Source organism: Orcinus orca, chromosome 2 (assembly GCF_937001465.1).
Source record: "Orcinus orca chromosome 2, mOrcOrc1.1, whole genome shotgun sequence".
Taxonomy (NCBI): domain Eukaryota; kingdom Metazoa; phylum Chordata; class Mammalia; order Artiodactyla; family Delphinidae; genus Orcinus; species Orcinus orca.
The window spans coordinates 160,458,306-160,474,537 of record NC_064560.1 but is presented as its reverse complement, the minus strand read 5'-3'; the positions used below and the strand labels follow the sequence as shown (position 1 = coordinate 160,474,537).

At 37.8% G+C, this 16,232-nt stretch overlaps 2 protein-coding genes and 1 long non-coding RNA gene across 9 annotated transcripts in view; 1 reads left to right on the top strand and 2 right to left on the bottom strand.

The window, feature by feature from the left end:
- The window catches only part of PCNX4 (pecanex 4), a 42,103-nt gene extending 28,007 nt beyond the window's left edge, over window positions 1–14,096 (bottom strand). For 2 of the 6 annotated variants that reach the window (XM_012536545.3, XM_033404660.2), the window contains exons 1-2: window positions 13,805–14,096; window positions 3,290–4,034 (exon numbers count right to left, since the gene is read on the bottom strand). In XM_012536545.3, coding sequence (XP_012391999.1) covers window positions 3,290–3,978 — 689 coding nt within the window. In that variant the 5' untranslated portion in view covers window positions 3,979–4,034; window positions 13,805–14,096. Of the gene's footprint in view, window positions 1–2,435; window positions 2,583–3,289; window positions 4,035–13,804 lie in introns of those variants that run through there. The other 4 variants (XM_033404662.2, XM_033404664.2, XM_033404659.2 and 1 more) reach the window with 3 other exon arrangements.
- Window positions 1–16,232, bottom strand: part of LOC125963586 (uncharacterized) — a 125,401-nt gene that overhangs the window by 99,939 nt on the left and 9,230 nt on the right. The gene's annotated exons all lie outside the window — the stretch shown is intronic.
- The window catches only part of RTN1 (reticulon 1), a 413,685-nt gene continuing 411,743 nt past the window's right edge, over window positions 14,291–16,232 (top strand). The window contains exon 1 of one of the 2 annotated variants that reach the window (XM_049706380.1): window positions 14,291–14,528. In XM_049706380.1, the coding sequence (XP_049562337.1) occupies window positions 14,351–14,528 (178 nt within the window). In that variant the 5' untranslated portion in view covers window positions 14,291–14,350. The remainder of the gene's footprint in view (window positions 14,529–16,232) is intronic. The other variant, XM_049706379.1, reaches the window with a different exon arrangement.

Genomic DNA, 16,232 nt, shown 5'->3' with positions numbered 1-16,232 from the left:
ACTGTAGGGCTTGTCTCTTCAACTTTCATATTCTCTGAAAGAATATTAAGATACAACTTGACATATCTGACAACTCTCCAAATTCGAATAGAGTACACATTTCATACAGTATTTATATGCAGTATCACACCTACTACTGCATAAAGAACATCTTGATTATTATTTTGTTAATAAGAAGATAAAATTTTTCTAAAATTGAAATGGGAGGTAATTTTTCTATATAAACTTCATATTTTCTTTAAAAATAGGTTTGAGGACTGCCTCTTTTATAGTTGAAAAAATCTTTTTATAATCATTAAACTGTAAACATTAAAACTATATTAAATCCAACTTGAATATAGTAAAAAAAAAAAAATGTTATGCTCTTTTATTGAGAAATGAAAAATGAGTAGTCAAGGTAACCAAATTATAAATTAACTGAGATTTTTAAAAAGATTAAAAGAACCTAGGGCATCATTTAAATGCAAAGATGTTTTATAGCAGGTAATTTCTGATATCAGAAATGGCACAGTGAGATAGTAACTCAATAATTTATATTCTGAAAATAAGAATGTTATAAATAAATCTTTCAAAAGGGGTCAAATGTATACATATACATTTAAACTCAATTTTATTGCTAATTTTTCAAAATCAGGTTTTTAATTGTAATATATTTTATAGTTAGTAAATGGTTGTGGTACTAAGAAATCAATTACAATAGAATTTCCATAAATTAATTCTCCTCTTACAATATTTGATTAGGTGAAGAACTACAAGGGTATTATAGTGTTCTTTGGTCCATAAATGTAGCACAATTAGAAGAGGTTAAGAGTTAAGGAATAGCAGAAATCTAAGAATCGGTCAGTTTCAGTACACAAACTGGCTATATATTTTTAAATGCCTTGTCTTCTTTTGGGCTACCATAACAAAGTACCATAGACTAGGTGGCTCAAACAATAGAAATTTATTTCTCACAATCTGAGATCAGAGTGCCATTACGATTGGGTTCGGATGAGAACTCTCTTCCTGGCTTGCAGACAGCCAACTTCTCACTGTATTCTCACATAGTGGAGAAAGAGAGAGAGATGGAACTCTCTGGTGTCTCTTCTTATAAGGGCACCAATTCCATAAGGAACTAGGGCCACCCTGATGACCTAATTACCTCCCAAAGACCCTCTCAAAATATCACTACATTGGGGGTTATGGCTTCAACAGAAGAATTTTGAAGAGACACACACATTCAGCCCGTGACATTCCACCCTGATCTCCCAAATTCATGTTCTTCTTACATGCAAAATACATTCATTCCTTCCCAACAGCGACAAAATTCTTAACTCATTCCAGCATCAACTCTAAAGTCCATCCTGAGGCAAAATCCTCTCCAGCTGTGAACCTGTGAAACCAGAAATGCTTTGTGCTTCCAAAACACAGTGGTGGGACCAGCAAAGGACGGACATTCCCATTCCAAAAGGGAGAAACAGGAAAGAAGGGGTGATAGGTCCCCCAAAAAGTCCAACATCTGGCAAGGCAAATTCCATTAGATTTTAAGGTTGTAGAATAATCCTCTTTTGTTTCATACTCTGCCCTCCAGGCCCCCAGGGCAGCAACATCACCCAACATCTAGGTGAGGGTACCACCTCAAGAGCTCTGCAGGGTAGTACCAGCCCCAAGGCTTCCAGAAGAGGCTTTCTAGCTTGTTGAAACCTGATAATCTCTGAATCACTTTTCGGATCATTTGGTGCTTAAGAAAAGCGCCATGTTCACCATCAAATAGCTCTAATATCCCTGTCCTGTCAAATTTAATAACTTTAATAGCCTTCATCCATTACATCTTTAGTTCAAACTGGAAGTGTTTCTGCTCTTATAATCCCAGAAACTCTTCAATGAGCGACGGTCCAGCCACACCGCTGGTGTTCCCTCCAGAACATGCTTTCTCATTTTTTGCAATATGGATAGACTGAAAATTTCCCAAATCTTCAAGTTCTGGTTCCATTTTGTTTAGCAATTGCTTCTTCAATTCATCTCTCTCCTTTTATATTTTACTATAAGCAGTCAGGAGAAATCAAGCTGTTCATTCAACACTTTGCTTAGAAATCTCCTCGGCTATATATCCAAATGTATCACTCTCAAGTTCTACCTTTCACAAAATATTAGAAAATGATTCAGCTAAGTTCTTTGCCACTTTATAACTAGGATCGCCCTCTCCTCCAGTTTCCAATAACATGCTCTCACTGCTGTCTTGAGACTTCACCAGAATTACCTTTAATGTCCACATTTCTAGCACACACTTCAAAACTCTTCCAGCCTCTACCCATTACCCAATTCCAAAGCCACTTCTACACTTTTAGGTATTTGTTATGGGAGCACCCATCTTCTTGGTATCAAAATCTTAGCCCGCTCATAATCAAATACCATAGTCGGGTGACTTAAACAACAGAAATTTATTTCTCACAGACCTGGAGTCTGGAAGTCTGAGATTAGAGTATTACCATGATCAGGGTATGGTGAAAACTCTCTTTCTGGCTTGAAGACAGCTGCCTTCTCATTTCATCTTCATATGTTGGAGGAAGAAATCAGGCTCTTTAGTGTGTCTGGGCCCCACCCTCATTATCCTAATTAGCTCCCAAAGACCCCATCTCCAAATATCACCACGTTGGGGGTTAGGGATTTAATATATGAATGGGGGTGGTACAAACACTCAGTCCATAAAGTGGTGCCTGTACATTTCTACCTGTGATAGAGAAAGCTGCAATCTATAGGAACAGAGAAAGAAATGTCAGATTTAGAAAAGGCAAGCAAAAGAAGTCATCAAATAATTTTGTTTAAAATTGCTATTTTCTATTTTCCTTCCATAGCAAATTGATTTAAAAAAATCAATATTCTATATAATTACTATAACAAAATTAAATAAGTTATTCTATTCATCTTAAATCCACTCAATCTGTGCATTAACATTTATGTGTATAAATTCTCTATTTTCCCTTCACAGGAAAGTTCCATCTCATTTCACAGGTTTCACCCAGGCTATCTTACAGATTCATAGCTTCTTATTTAAAGTAAAACACGGGATTGAAATTTTGCTTATTTATCTTATAAAGGGTTTTCTTTTTACTCTTCAACAAGATTTAATTACTGCTTTAGGATGAATGTTTAACAAAGATTAGTCCTATGAGATTATTCATCAAAACAACCTATCACCCAATGGTTTGGTGACTTTTAATTCATAGATTCTTTTCTTTTAATACTAAGGAGAGTGCTCTTACTATGTATGCTTAAAAATAAAGTTATAAAGTATTTGATAGCTTATTACCTGTGTGCAAGATCTATAGAAACAAAGAAAAAAATATAAAGAGGTCTCATAAGAGGAGTGATTTCATAAGTATCCTGGGTTTGGAAAGTTGCAGTCTCTGTAGCTGTGTTTACAATTAATGAATATTCTCCTATACACAATGTCATCCATCCAAAGAAAAATAGTAGAACAGTGCCTCCTGCACTGCTATACAGCAGGGTTATTCTATTCGGAAGCAAATACCATGTTCCAAGACCACACACTAAGCCAGCAAGAACAGAATGAAAAATGGTATTGGCTGTATGTTTTTTGCCAGGAATTAGAAATTTGATGGTCTCAGCACCAGCACAACTTGTAAATTCATGTTCATCTTCCTCTGCTAAGATATCTGTGGTCAGCATTCTTTCCACTGTCACCCATCTGCTTCTGGCGTATAAACTTGTGAACTGGATGACAAATGCAGTGAAAAGCATTAGTCCACCTGAAAGTGCTGCTGTATAATAGTCCTCCAGGATGCCTAACTGGTACAAAAGTGTTCCTATTCCACCCAAAACCCATGGCATCAAAAAAAGGATAATCTGATTAACATATATGTAAGGAGGGGCACAATAGCCTAAATTGAGTCGAGGGCCTCCAAGAACAGTCTGTGGAAAGCGCTTCAGAAAGAAGTCCTGTTTGTAATCATTCAGCAGAGGCACATCTGGACTCATCCTTCTCACTCAGGATTATTCTGAAAGTCACATCCTTTTCTGTAACACAGCAGTCTCTAAGAAAAAGAAAAAAAAACTATTTGAAAATATCATACTTAAAACATGAGGGAGAAAAATCCCATATTTCCATTAGTTAGTTCCCTAGTGCAGGATTTGTAACTTCACTTCTCTAGCTCCTTCCCATTGCCTGACACATACTTGGCACAAAACAAATAGTTGCTAAGTACTTTTTTTTTAATTTGGAAAAAAGTCATATTCACTATTAATTTACCTGGAACTTAGATAAACTTGGAATTTCAGATTTTGAGGTCAAAGGAAAGTTCAAAAAGCCAGTACTCTCAACTCAAATCTACTAGTGGTTTAACCGATCATTTCCCTGAGTGCTTCTGTTGTTTGTTTCTTAACTCTTCTATTACAAGGGTAAGCAAAATTTTTCTATAAAGGGTCAAATAGTAAATATTTTTCTGTTACAATGACTCAACCCAGCTGTTGTTGCAGAAAAGCAGCCATAGATAAGTGGATATTAGTAGCTGTCTTCCAATATAACTTTATAGTATTTATATACAAACAGGCTATGGGCCAGATTAGCCTGTGGGCCATAGTTTGCCAACCCCTGCTCTATAAAATAAGGATATTCTCTATAATTCCTTTGAATTGAAATGGAAATAGAAGTGGAAAGTAGAAATACTAAGTGTGAGTCACATCACTTAACAATTATAGTAAACTTTTCTGATAATTCAAAAAGTCAAACCCTGCTAAAATAGTAGCATTTCAATAAAAAGCCACTGGCAGCTCAACATGCAGTAGGAAGGACAATGAACTGGAAACCAAAGGACTCCAAGAGTCAGATTACATGCTTATTATTAAGCATATTATTACTATGTTACCACATGCAAACCACTTCATGCCTCAATTTTTAGTCTCTCTTTCTCTTGTCAGTTTCCAAAATCTACCAGAACTAGCAAAACATGAAATAATAAAAGGACCCATATATGCTTTAGTCTAGATTATTTTCATTTAAGGGCCATAAAAAACTAAGGATCAAATAATATGGATTCCGTTTTCTTCAACTTTCCCTTTTCCTGTTTCTGAAAAACTGTTGCCTGTTAACAAGATCAGCTAGTGAAGCATTACCTCAGGGGTCATATACTAAGTTAGAAATGAAAAATTAAGTTTAAAGCCATCTTCATAAGGACAGACATATAGACCAACAGAATAGAATAAAGCGTCCAGAAATAAACCCTCACATATACAGTCAAATATTTGACAAGGGTGCCAAGATCATTCAATGAGGAAAGAACAGTCTGCAAAAAATGGTGCTGGGAAAACTGGGTGTCCACATGCAAAAGGATGAAGTTAGATCCTTACCTAACACCATATACAAAAGGTAACTCAAAATGGATCAAGAGCTTTAAAGTATAAGACCTAAAACAACAACACTCTTAAAAGAAAACATAGGACAAAGCTTCTGATATTGGATTTGGCAATGATTTCTTGGGTATGACACCAAAGGTACAGGTAACAAAAGAAATAGACAAAATGGACTTCACAAAAATTAAATCATGTGCATCAAAAGACACTATCAACAGAGTGAAAAGACAATTGACAGAATGGGAGAAAAAAATAAGTTGTGAATATCCAGGATATATAAAGACCTCCTAAAACTCAACAACAGAAACACAAACAATCTAATTCAAAAACTGGCAAAGAACTTGAACAGACATTTCTCTAAAGAAGATATATAAATGGCAATAAGTACATGAAAAGATGCTCAACATCACTAATCATTAGGGAAATGCAAATCAAAATATAATGAGATAACACTTCATGTTCATTAGGATAGCTACTATCAAAAAAAAAAAAACCCAGAAAATAAGTGTTGCCAAGGATGTGGAAAAATTGGAACCCTGTGCACTGATGGTAGGAAGGTAAAACGGTACAGTTGCTGTGGAAAACAGTATGGTAGTTCCTCAAAACATTAAAAATTGAATTACCATATGATCTAAGAATTCCACTTCTTGATATATACTACAAAGAATTGAAAGCAGGGTCTCAAAGAAATAATTTGTATACTCACGTTTACAGCAGCATTATTCACAATAATTAAAAGGTGGAAGCAAACCAAGTGTTCATCGAAGGATGAATAAATAAGCAAAATTTAGTATATACACACAATGGAATATTATTCACCCTTAAAAAAGAAGGAAATCCTGCAAATTGCTATATCATGGGTGAAACTTCAGGACATTATGCGTAGTGAAATAAGCCAGTCACAATAAGACAAATACTATATAAATCTACAAGGTACTTAGAGTAGTCAAAATCACAGACAGAAAGCAGAATAGTGGTTGCCATGGGCTGAGGGGAGAGGAGAATGGGTCGTTACTGTTTAATTGGTATAGAGTTTTACAAGATGAAAAGAATCACGGAGAGAGACAGTGATGATGCCTGCACAACAATGTGAATGCATTGAGTATCACTGAACTGTACACTTAGAAATGGTCAAGATGGTAAATTTTATGCTCTGTGTATTTTACCACACACAAAAAATTTAAAGCCATCTTAAAGTAACCTTTCTTCCTATCAGTTTAGAAGAGTCTTTCTGCAAGTCACTTCTACCCAACCAACATCAGCCATGGAGGGAGCTTTTGGGTATCACAAAAGGTTTTTTGGTCATCACTAAGAATTACTACCTTAGAGCACCTCTTGGTATACTTTTGGGAAATTCTTTATACTGTAAATGTTTATCATCTTGTATCTTCCAGCTACTAGCCTTAGCTCTATATAGAAAGTCATAGCTTTTACTCACATGACAGCCCTGCAAGTACTCACAAAATAACAGAACCACAGGGCCAGATGGAACCTTAATGGTTGATCATTTAATCTCAGGAAATGAAAAGATTGCCTTCCTCCCCTCTGAATGAGCATATCTCCTGTACCGATGTCAGTGATGTCAGTGTATTGTACTGATATGCTTGTTCAGTACAAGCCATAGGTAAGTAAGGACATGCTCCTATGAATGTGGGTAAAGATTCTGATTTCAATTATCTATGGATGATACTATCAGACAGGAAATTGAGCTTGGATGGCTGGCCTGAGCATTTTGAAGAATCTAGATGTACCTGAAATTTCCCCAGGGAGTTAGGTAAAAGCTGACCCCTCCTTCTCCACTGAGGCAAGTGAGGAACAAGGTGAGATGGCTCGCTGGGAAAGGAAGCCAGAAATCGAAGATATCTTATAAACTAGATTATCTAGCTTCATGTTACTACCCATATTCATTAACCTTTTAGTACTTCTGAGTCTTTTGTAAATTTAGTTTAAATGTTCACCCATTTGATGGAATACTCTGTGATTAGATTCCAAACAGTGGAACATTCTCAAGATCTACTGTTGATTTGGAAACATGGAAAGATGCCCACAATATATTGCAAAGTACAATAAAACACACTGATGATCCCATTTGTATAAAAAAAAAATAGTACACACACTTGTCCGTATACATGGTTATTCGGTGTGTATAAGTGTAAAAAATTTCAAAAGTCATACTCACTAGGCTGTGTTTGTGTGTATTTTACATATAACATTTTGACACCTCTTTAAAGTACCAAATATCCTCTAGAACTCTCAACCCATGCCCTGTAAACACATCCTGTGGCCTTCTGGCCGTCTGCTCATACCCTTTCCTTTGCCCAGGATGTCTTCTCCTTCCTTCCATAATTACTAATCTTAGTCAACTTTCAAGATTCAGTTTAATCCATATTGAAAATTTTGCAGAGCACTTAGACCAAACTATGCCTCTCTCCTATCTGTGTATCAAAAACATTGCTTGTTCATAGTACTCACCTTGTAACATGTATCAACAGAGGGCATTTCTTGTATTGTTCACCTCTTTACATGTTATCTTTTCAAATGTTTTTCTTTTCTCTGCTATTAAGTTATTTGTGGGTAAGGGCCAAATCTTGAGATACTTCTGGTTCTCCATAATATTTAGTAAAATACTGTACCTTGGCACAGAAAGGCATGTATTTAGTACATTACTGGCATAGCTTAAGTAAGATGATTAAAGTTGGAGAACATTAAATATTGTTGTTAAAAGGGAAGTTGGATGTTATTTACTGTTTTTGAAAACTTCTTCCAGCATATCCTGCCTCATTCAAAACAGTAAACCCATAAACTCTTTATTCCCAGTTTTTAAATGTTTGGAAAGTATCTTCATTTATTTTTCTTATGGACTAAATAATGGCGTCTAATGATAGTACTATTGGCTCAGAGTAAGATTTTGCCTAGAGCAGTATAGTATCCCAGTAATACTGGAGCAGGATGGGCCTGAGGGAGAAACATGGCTGGGTTTCTCCCATGGAGAAGGAAATGGCTAGAGGATTTTAACATGTCAGAAGTCCAATTTTAATTTGCTCCTTGTCTTATGCTACACTTTAATCTCCTTCATTACCAGGAAGGAGCAACTAGCTCTTACTGGGAGAGAAAAACAGGAAGAACGGCAGACACAAGAGGCAAAATAAGGCAGGAGCGATAATAAAGTGAGGGCAGATGAAAAAGTATGAAGGGTATAAGTTCCCTCAAGAAGCCTTTAGGAGAATGGGGGAGGACACTGGGATGGCGATTTATTTTAATGGAATATAAAAAGAAAGGCTGAAGGATACAGGATTGTTTGCCCTACAGAATGTTTTTTGAAAAGGTGTCTGTGGTCAAAGAAGTTTGAGAAACTATATACCAGATTGCAATCTTGAAGAGTCACAATGGATATCAGCAGACTAAAGACTCTGAGACATCTTCAAGTTAAAAAAAATACCACTGCAAATCTGCTTAAAATATGTCATTTGAGATTTCCAAACTTATTTGTCCTTGGAACCCATTTTTCCCTTGATATCTAATAACAGATCATGTGTGCAGTGTTTTATGGAAACTGCTTTCAGAAATATCGGCCTGGGCTTCAATCACAACCTTAAAGATTTAGGTAGGTGAAGTAGAGTTAAAAAGATATACCAGTTAAGGAGGAATGTCATGAACAAAGGTACACGAGAAAAAAAATTATGGAAATTTGATAGCAAGTACATCAGGTTGTTTTTTCTAGTATTTTAAGGATAAAAGAGGATTACATGACAGATATTGTAAATTCATTTAGGCAAAAATTATGATAAATTGGTACTGTTTGACTTAAACTTTAATTACAGATCCTGGAATACTTCAAAAATATTTTATTTGTATGAAATGACAGTTACATTTCTATAGAGAGATCTTCTAAGTCCTAATCTGGATTAGTAGCGTGAAAAAATAAAATCAGAATAATTAAAACTAACTCCCTGGGGCTTCCCTGGTGGCGCAGTGGTTGAGAGTCCGCCTGCCGATGCAGGGGACACGCGTTCGTGCCCTGGTCCGGGAAGATCCCGCATGCCGCGGAGCGGCTGGGTCCGTGAGCCATGGCCGCTGAGTCTGCGCGTCCGGAGCCTGTGCTCCGCAACGGGAGAAGCCACAGCAGTGAGAGGCCCGCGTACACACACACACAAAAAAAACAAAAACTAATTCCCTGAATGAGAATTTGGCATATGCTCTGAAAGACTGTTAAAGACAGATTGATGCATTTATACGGCTGCTACCTCCAACATGTTAAAATGAAAAATGGCTCAAGGCTTAGGGAAAAAAATTTTAAAGCTGTGAAAAGAGAAGTTAAGGGATAAAGGTGGCATCACAATAATCATTTAGGCCATATGCTTTCTTCATATGCTACTCTGAAAGCAGGCCAACAAAATAGCCATAGAAATGTTACTTTTTTTGGAATTTGAGCCACATTTCTTACCCATTATCCAAAAGGGTAGGAAACAGAGATCAATTTAGCAATGACCTAGAAAGGAGTACTTAGTTACCAAAACTTTAACTCAGTAACCATGCAATATATCAGACTGAAAATCCCTTAAAACAAAGAAAGAGATAACAAAAAGTGGCAGTTTTGGGGGATTATACTGAATTTATAGTTCTCTAAATTTGGCAAAAAGAATTCCTAGAAATAGAAGTTTTAGCAATTGCCTGATTTTGGTTAGCAAAGGTTACTTTTTTTTTTTAATCTAGCATATTGTTTTTATTGTTGGTTGATTTCATTCATTGAATCCACACATTTATTTTCTGTTCTATTACATTAGATTTTTTTTTTACGGCAAGGACACTTAACATATGATCTACCCTCTTAAATTTTCAAATGTACAATACAGTATTGTTAACTAGCAACACAATGTTGTACAGTAGATCTCTAGAACTTATTTATCTTGTATAACTAAAACTTGTTAAACAGCAACTCTCCATTTATTCCTCCCCCAAGTGCCTGGCACATCATTCTACTCCCTGTTTCTAGGACTTGGATGATTTTAGATACCTCATGTAAGTGGAATCATGCAGTATTTGTCCTTCCATGATTGTCTTATTTCATTTACCATGTCTTAGGCTCATCCATGTTGTCACATATGGCAGGATTTCTTTCCTTTTCAGGGCTTACTAATATTCCATTTTATGTATATACTACATTTTCTTTATCCATTCATCAGCTGATGGACATTTGGTTTGCTTCCACTTTTTGGCTATTATGAATAATGCTTCAGTAAACATGAAAGTGCCAATATGTTGAAAGACCTTGCTTTCAATTCTTTTGGATAAATACCCAGAAGCAGAATTGCTGGATCACATGGCAGTTTTATTTTTAATTTTTTGAGGATTCCCCATACTGTTTTCAGTAGCACTGTCCTACTTCTGTGTGATGTACCATTTTGTATTCCCACCAACAGTAGGAAGCTTCCAATTTCTCCACATCCTCCCCAACACTTGTTATCTTTTGTTTTTTTATAACAGCTATCCTAACAGGTGTGAGGTGATATTGAATCCACACATATTTACTGAGCACTTCTGCACTGTACCTCAACTATAGTTTTGTTGTACATTCAGGAAACTTATTATGTTTTAATATACTTGTCAAATTTTACTAAATCTGGCAAGATATGAAACAACTTAATTCTCAGTTACTCTGGATAGAAATCATCTGTCATCACCAGAACACATATGTGTATTTTTTAGATAGCCAAGTACTAACTGTTGAGGGTACTAATAGGAATCTACAGATGCAAAGATAGTTACCCCTGTAATTATGAAAATACTCTATGGAATCTGAACCAAATGCTATGCCATGGATTAACAGCTAGATTCTTGAAGAGTCTTTTGAAAGACATCTGGTGCTTAAAGATGAAAAATACATTTCGTGTTTTAGTTTATCAATTATGTAGTAAGCACACTCCTCCCTTACCAGTAAAAGGAAAATCTACCCAAGTGCCTAAAAAGAACAAGGACGTTAGCATCTCTTTGGCTATACAAAATGGTAATTTTTTAAATTCCAGATTTTGAAGGGTCTTTCAATTTAAGAGTTTTCTGTAAATTCACAGGAATTGGTATGTAGGGAAAACTCTGACTGGATGGGAGGGGTGATTAGATAGCTCAAAGGACCTATTTATTGCAGATTATGTATTGGCAAAGCTTCCCAGGTGGAATGATGAGTTGTTGGTTCTATGATTCACACTTCCCAAATGTACAACACTAGAACATGAACTGATAGCATTCCATTACTTACAGAAAACTAAGATGGTAGGAAATAGCCAAAGGTCACATCAGAGCATCATAAATGTGCAGCACTGCCAGTAATACTTCTGCTCCTATCCCAATCTACCCTTCCCACACCTCACACATCTTAGCCATTATAAATTCAAATGGATTAATAAGCTCTTCCTTCAAAATCAAGTATCAGGCAAATGAAGTCTACCACTCACATGAATTACCAGAAATAAATCAATATATTTTACAGAAAGTAAAATTGAGAACCTGTGATATTAAGTGACTGAACCAACACATAATGTCAGCTGGAAGAATACAGAGTTTTTCAATCACACCAACCTACTGACATATGAAAGGAAAGTTTCTTTCGTGAATTAAGAAATAGAAGGACAAATTTGGAAAAAGGGTTTTCCGAGGAAGGTGGACCTAAGAGAAATCTACAAATGTCAAAATAGGAAGCTTTTGTTAGGTAAGCCAGCATGGCCATGGCAGGTAGGACTGCTTGATAAGACATAAACACAAGTGGGGAAAGCGTCTAAAAGAAAAGGTTCTCACCATGAAGAAAGTGAAAACAACTCACAGAATGGGAGAAAATTATTGCAAAAAATATATATGTTAAGGGACTTATAACTAGAATATAGAAAAATCTCTTACAACTTAATAATGAAAAAACAAATAATTTAAAAATGGGCAAAGGATCTGAATTTCTCCAAAGATAATATACCAATGGCCAGTATAAGCACACAAAATGATGCTCAACAACATTACTCATTGGGGAAATGCAAACCAAAACCACAATGAGATATCACTTCAAATCCACTTGACTGGCCATCAGAAAGACGGACAATAACAAGTACTGCTGAGTTTATGGAGAAATCAGAACCCTCAAGTGATAATGTAAAATACTGCAGCTGCTTTGGAAACAGTCTAGCAGTTCCTCAAAAGGCTAAACATACAGTTACCCTATGACCTAACAATTTCATTCCTAGGTATTTACCCAAGAGAAATGAAAACATAAGTCTACACAAAAATTTGTACATGAACATTCATAGCAGAAATATTATTAATAGCCAAAAAATGGAAACAACATAAACGGCCATCAACAGATGAAATAAAATGTAATATATCCATACAATAGAATAGTAATAGACTATAAATGACATTGAAGTACTGATGCATGCCGCAACATGAATGAACCCTGAAAACACAATGCTAAGTGGAAGAAGCCAATCACAAGAGGCCACATATTGTATAATTCCATTTATATGAATTGTCCAGGACCAGCAAATCTATAAAGACAGAAAACAGATTAGGGTATGCCTGGGCTGGTGGATATAGTGAGGACTGGGGGCAGGGAGAGTGACTGCTAAAGGGTACAGTGCTTCTTTTGGGAGTGATGAACATGTTTTAAAATTGAATTGTATGGAATGTGAATTTTTATCTCAATAAAGTTCTTACAGAAGAAAAAGAAACAGAAAAGATCCCCAACGTGGTATTTTCTGTGGCAGTTAATAACTAGCAGGCATCTCTTTAAGTAGGAAATTTTAAAGCAATGGTCAGGTGCCCAAACAGTTAAATTACTAAAATGGCAACGTGTGAACTGGCTTTGGATGCTATGATAACGGTTTGGAAATTTGGCACAGGTGGTAGTAGACACTCAATAATATAAAGGATGGTCTTTGCCCTAAATGCAGAAATGAGCTAACAAAGGAAAAATCCACCTAATATTATACAGCTGAATAAGAGAGAAAATCAGTTCAGAGGCCTGATAAGTGACTTCTGATGGAGTAGACTTCATTGAAGTAAATGTTGGCCCTTGATAAACAGCGGGCTGTGGAGAGAGGATGCAGATCAGTGGGGAAAGAGTTGTTCCTGTTCAGGGGTCCATGATTTGACCACTATGGGGCAAAAGGGGAGACAAAAGAGAGAATGAACACAGTAGTAAGGGGCATAGTGTGTAAACTTTATTGGGATAACAAAGCCATCCCTAAACTAAGACTGAAAGGGCCATTTTCCATTTCGCAAGTGTCTCTTAGAAATAAAATGCTAAAACTCAACGGGCTAACGCTGCCTTACGAAAGAAAATTAAAATCACACCAGATTGATGCCTCTAGCGACTGAGCTCATCTCACGTCTTAAAAAGTGCAATAATCACTCTGCACAGCCTTGGAAATTAAGGCTACCAAGAAGTTCCCAGGTGGGTGTCGGGAATCTAACGTACCTCGAGTCACCTGAAGGAAGAGGCGACGCGAAGGCATCCGGGGGACTGCGTTTTTGCAGGTAAACCCGTATAGGGCGCTCCCGCCGGGAGGCTGCCTGCGGTCCGAACGCGGAGGCAGAAGAGCTGTGGCGGCCGGGGCAACCAGCTTACCGCGGTGACGTCTCGACCCGCTCCCCGTTTCCATGGCTAACGTCAACTCCAGCGGGCGCCACCCGGCGCGGAACGGAACTCGCGTGCTCTGGGGAGGGCCGGGCGCTCCGCTCGCCCCGCCCCTTAGCCTGAGGTCGCGTCTGGGCGTCCAGCCTCCGGCCCACCAGGCGAGGCCGAGCGCAGGGAGAGGCGCGCTTCGTCCGCTCCCAGGCCCGGGCCAACGCTCGCCTGGCCGAAAACCTTGGGAGTCGCTTGGGTTCCAGCCTCGCCTTGGGCCCAGACGCGGCGCCAGGGTTCGCAGCGTCAGGGTTCGCAGCGTCAGGGTTCACAGCGTCAGCCCTGAACTTTCACCCGCGTCGCGCCCTTACGCAAGAGCGTCGTTGCCCTGGTGACGTAATGTTCCTCTGGGGTAGTGCTCTCTGGTGGATAGAGGCGAGGCCGCCATTTTTAGAGCGTGAGGTGCCCAGTGATCCGACTGACGAGTCCCGGCGTAGTGCGACTCCAGCCGCTCAGGGTTCTGCGACGTACATTAACCACAGCCGCACTTTGGCCGTCACCACCCAACACACCGACGGTAATAAATGCTTTTAAGTGATACTTCATACATATACGTGTTCGCTGTCGCCCCTTTATTGCATTTCCCCCCCCATGATTGGATTTGTGACTGTATTTTAAATACTAGGAACCAAAATACCCATAAGTGAAACATGCCACTAAAGTATCTGTTTATTAATAAAATAAGGCAAAGTTACCGTGTTCCATCAAAAACAAAACAAAACAAAAAAACTGGCAGACTATTATTGTGGTATTAATTTCAGGGCCGGGAATCTTTACAGGGTGCCCGCGAAGTCCCCAGTTTTGCTAGTTTAAAAATTAAACGCATGCCCATCACCCACTGCCTCCATTTTCCACCCAGTTTCATTGCTTCTCCAAGTTCTGGACACCTTCCAAGTTGCCAGTTGGGAGCCCAGGAGGCGGCCCCTGAGATCTTTAAATTGGTCTCTGACGATTTAGAGGTACGTGTACCGGAACGTTGAAGCCAATTTGTCGGTATCAAGGTACCCGAGTTTTCCCACGTGATTGATAACCTAGCAGTTCTGCATACACGAGACTTCTGATTGGCTTGAGGACCGTCTTTAGATAAGGATCTCCTTATCTAAAAACTATGAATGCGCCCTTTTTTGTTTCTTTTGTGGCTTTACTGAAAATGATGGCTTAGTTCTTAAGCACTTAGGTTTTCAGGCCATAATGGGGAAAACCTTTTGGTATTAATCAAAAGAAAGCCAAGGCTTATAAAAAAAGAAGATATAAATCTATCTAGAGGAAAAATGTAGTTTGTTGAAAGCATATGGAAGAAAACCCTGGGCGCCATCCATGACAATGAGGTACATATATACTTGCTTTCGACGATACAATTTGCAGATAGGACTTTTCCTAGTTTGATGTGAAGAGGAAGTGTGTATTTAGTCCATCCCTAATGTTTTCCAGTCTTTTGGGGAACCTCAGTCATCATGGGTCACGGTACCACATTAAGCATCTTTGAAGCATCAGCTACCGCTAGGAAGTCAATATAGAGTGGTTAAGAGTAGAAGCTCTGGGGTCTGGAAGCCTGAGTTAGAACTACTGGGGCCTGGGCAGGCCACCCCAAAATATTCCACAGTGGCATATTGATTATTTTGAATTAAAGTTACTTAAGGAATAGCGGATGCAAGAGGGTCCTTTGAACCTCCTTTCAGTCTCCCTGAAACCAAGGAGCTCCTATGTGAAAGTTACCCTCTCTGTACCCTCCCAGTATTCTACATTTTTAAAAAAGTTGAAATCACAATATTGGAATTGAATGCCAAGATTTGGATATTAGTGGCTGCAAAGAAAAGCATCAGGAGAGAAGACGAAAGGGACTATAAAATGATTGATTTCTTACATGGCTTGTTGAAATTCATCTCATTGCATTTATATCACAGATCGTGATATGCATGTAAATGTATACAAAGGCCAAGTGAATGGGCATGTGATGGGTAGAAATTTTAGTATGTTCCAGCATATTCACAGGCACTTGAGTTGGGTGACATTGGGTTATGAGGATATTAAAGACAGGGAGTGACCACTTGTTAATTGTAAAGTTTCATACTGAAGCTTCCTTTATTATAGAAAATATCTCATACCACACAAACATTCATAAGTAGAACAAATAACGTATAATATAATCATAGCTTTGCCATTAATTGGTTTTAAGCTTTGTTATAAAAGACAATATATTTTAAATTACAGTTCTGAAAAT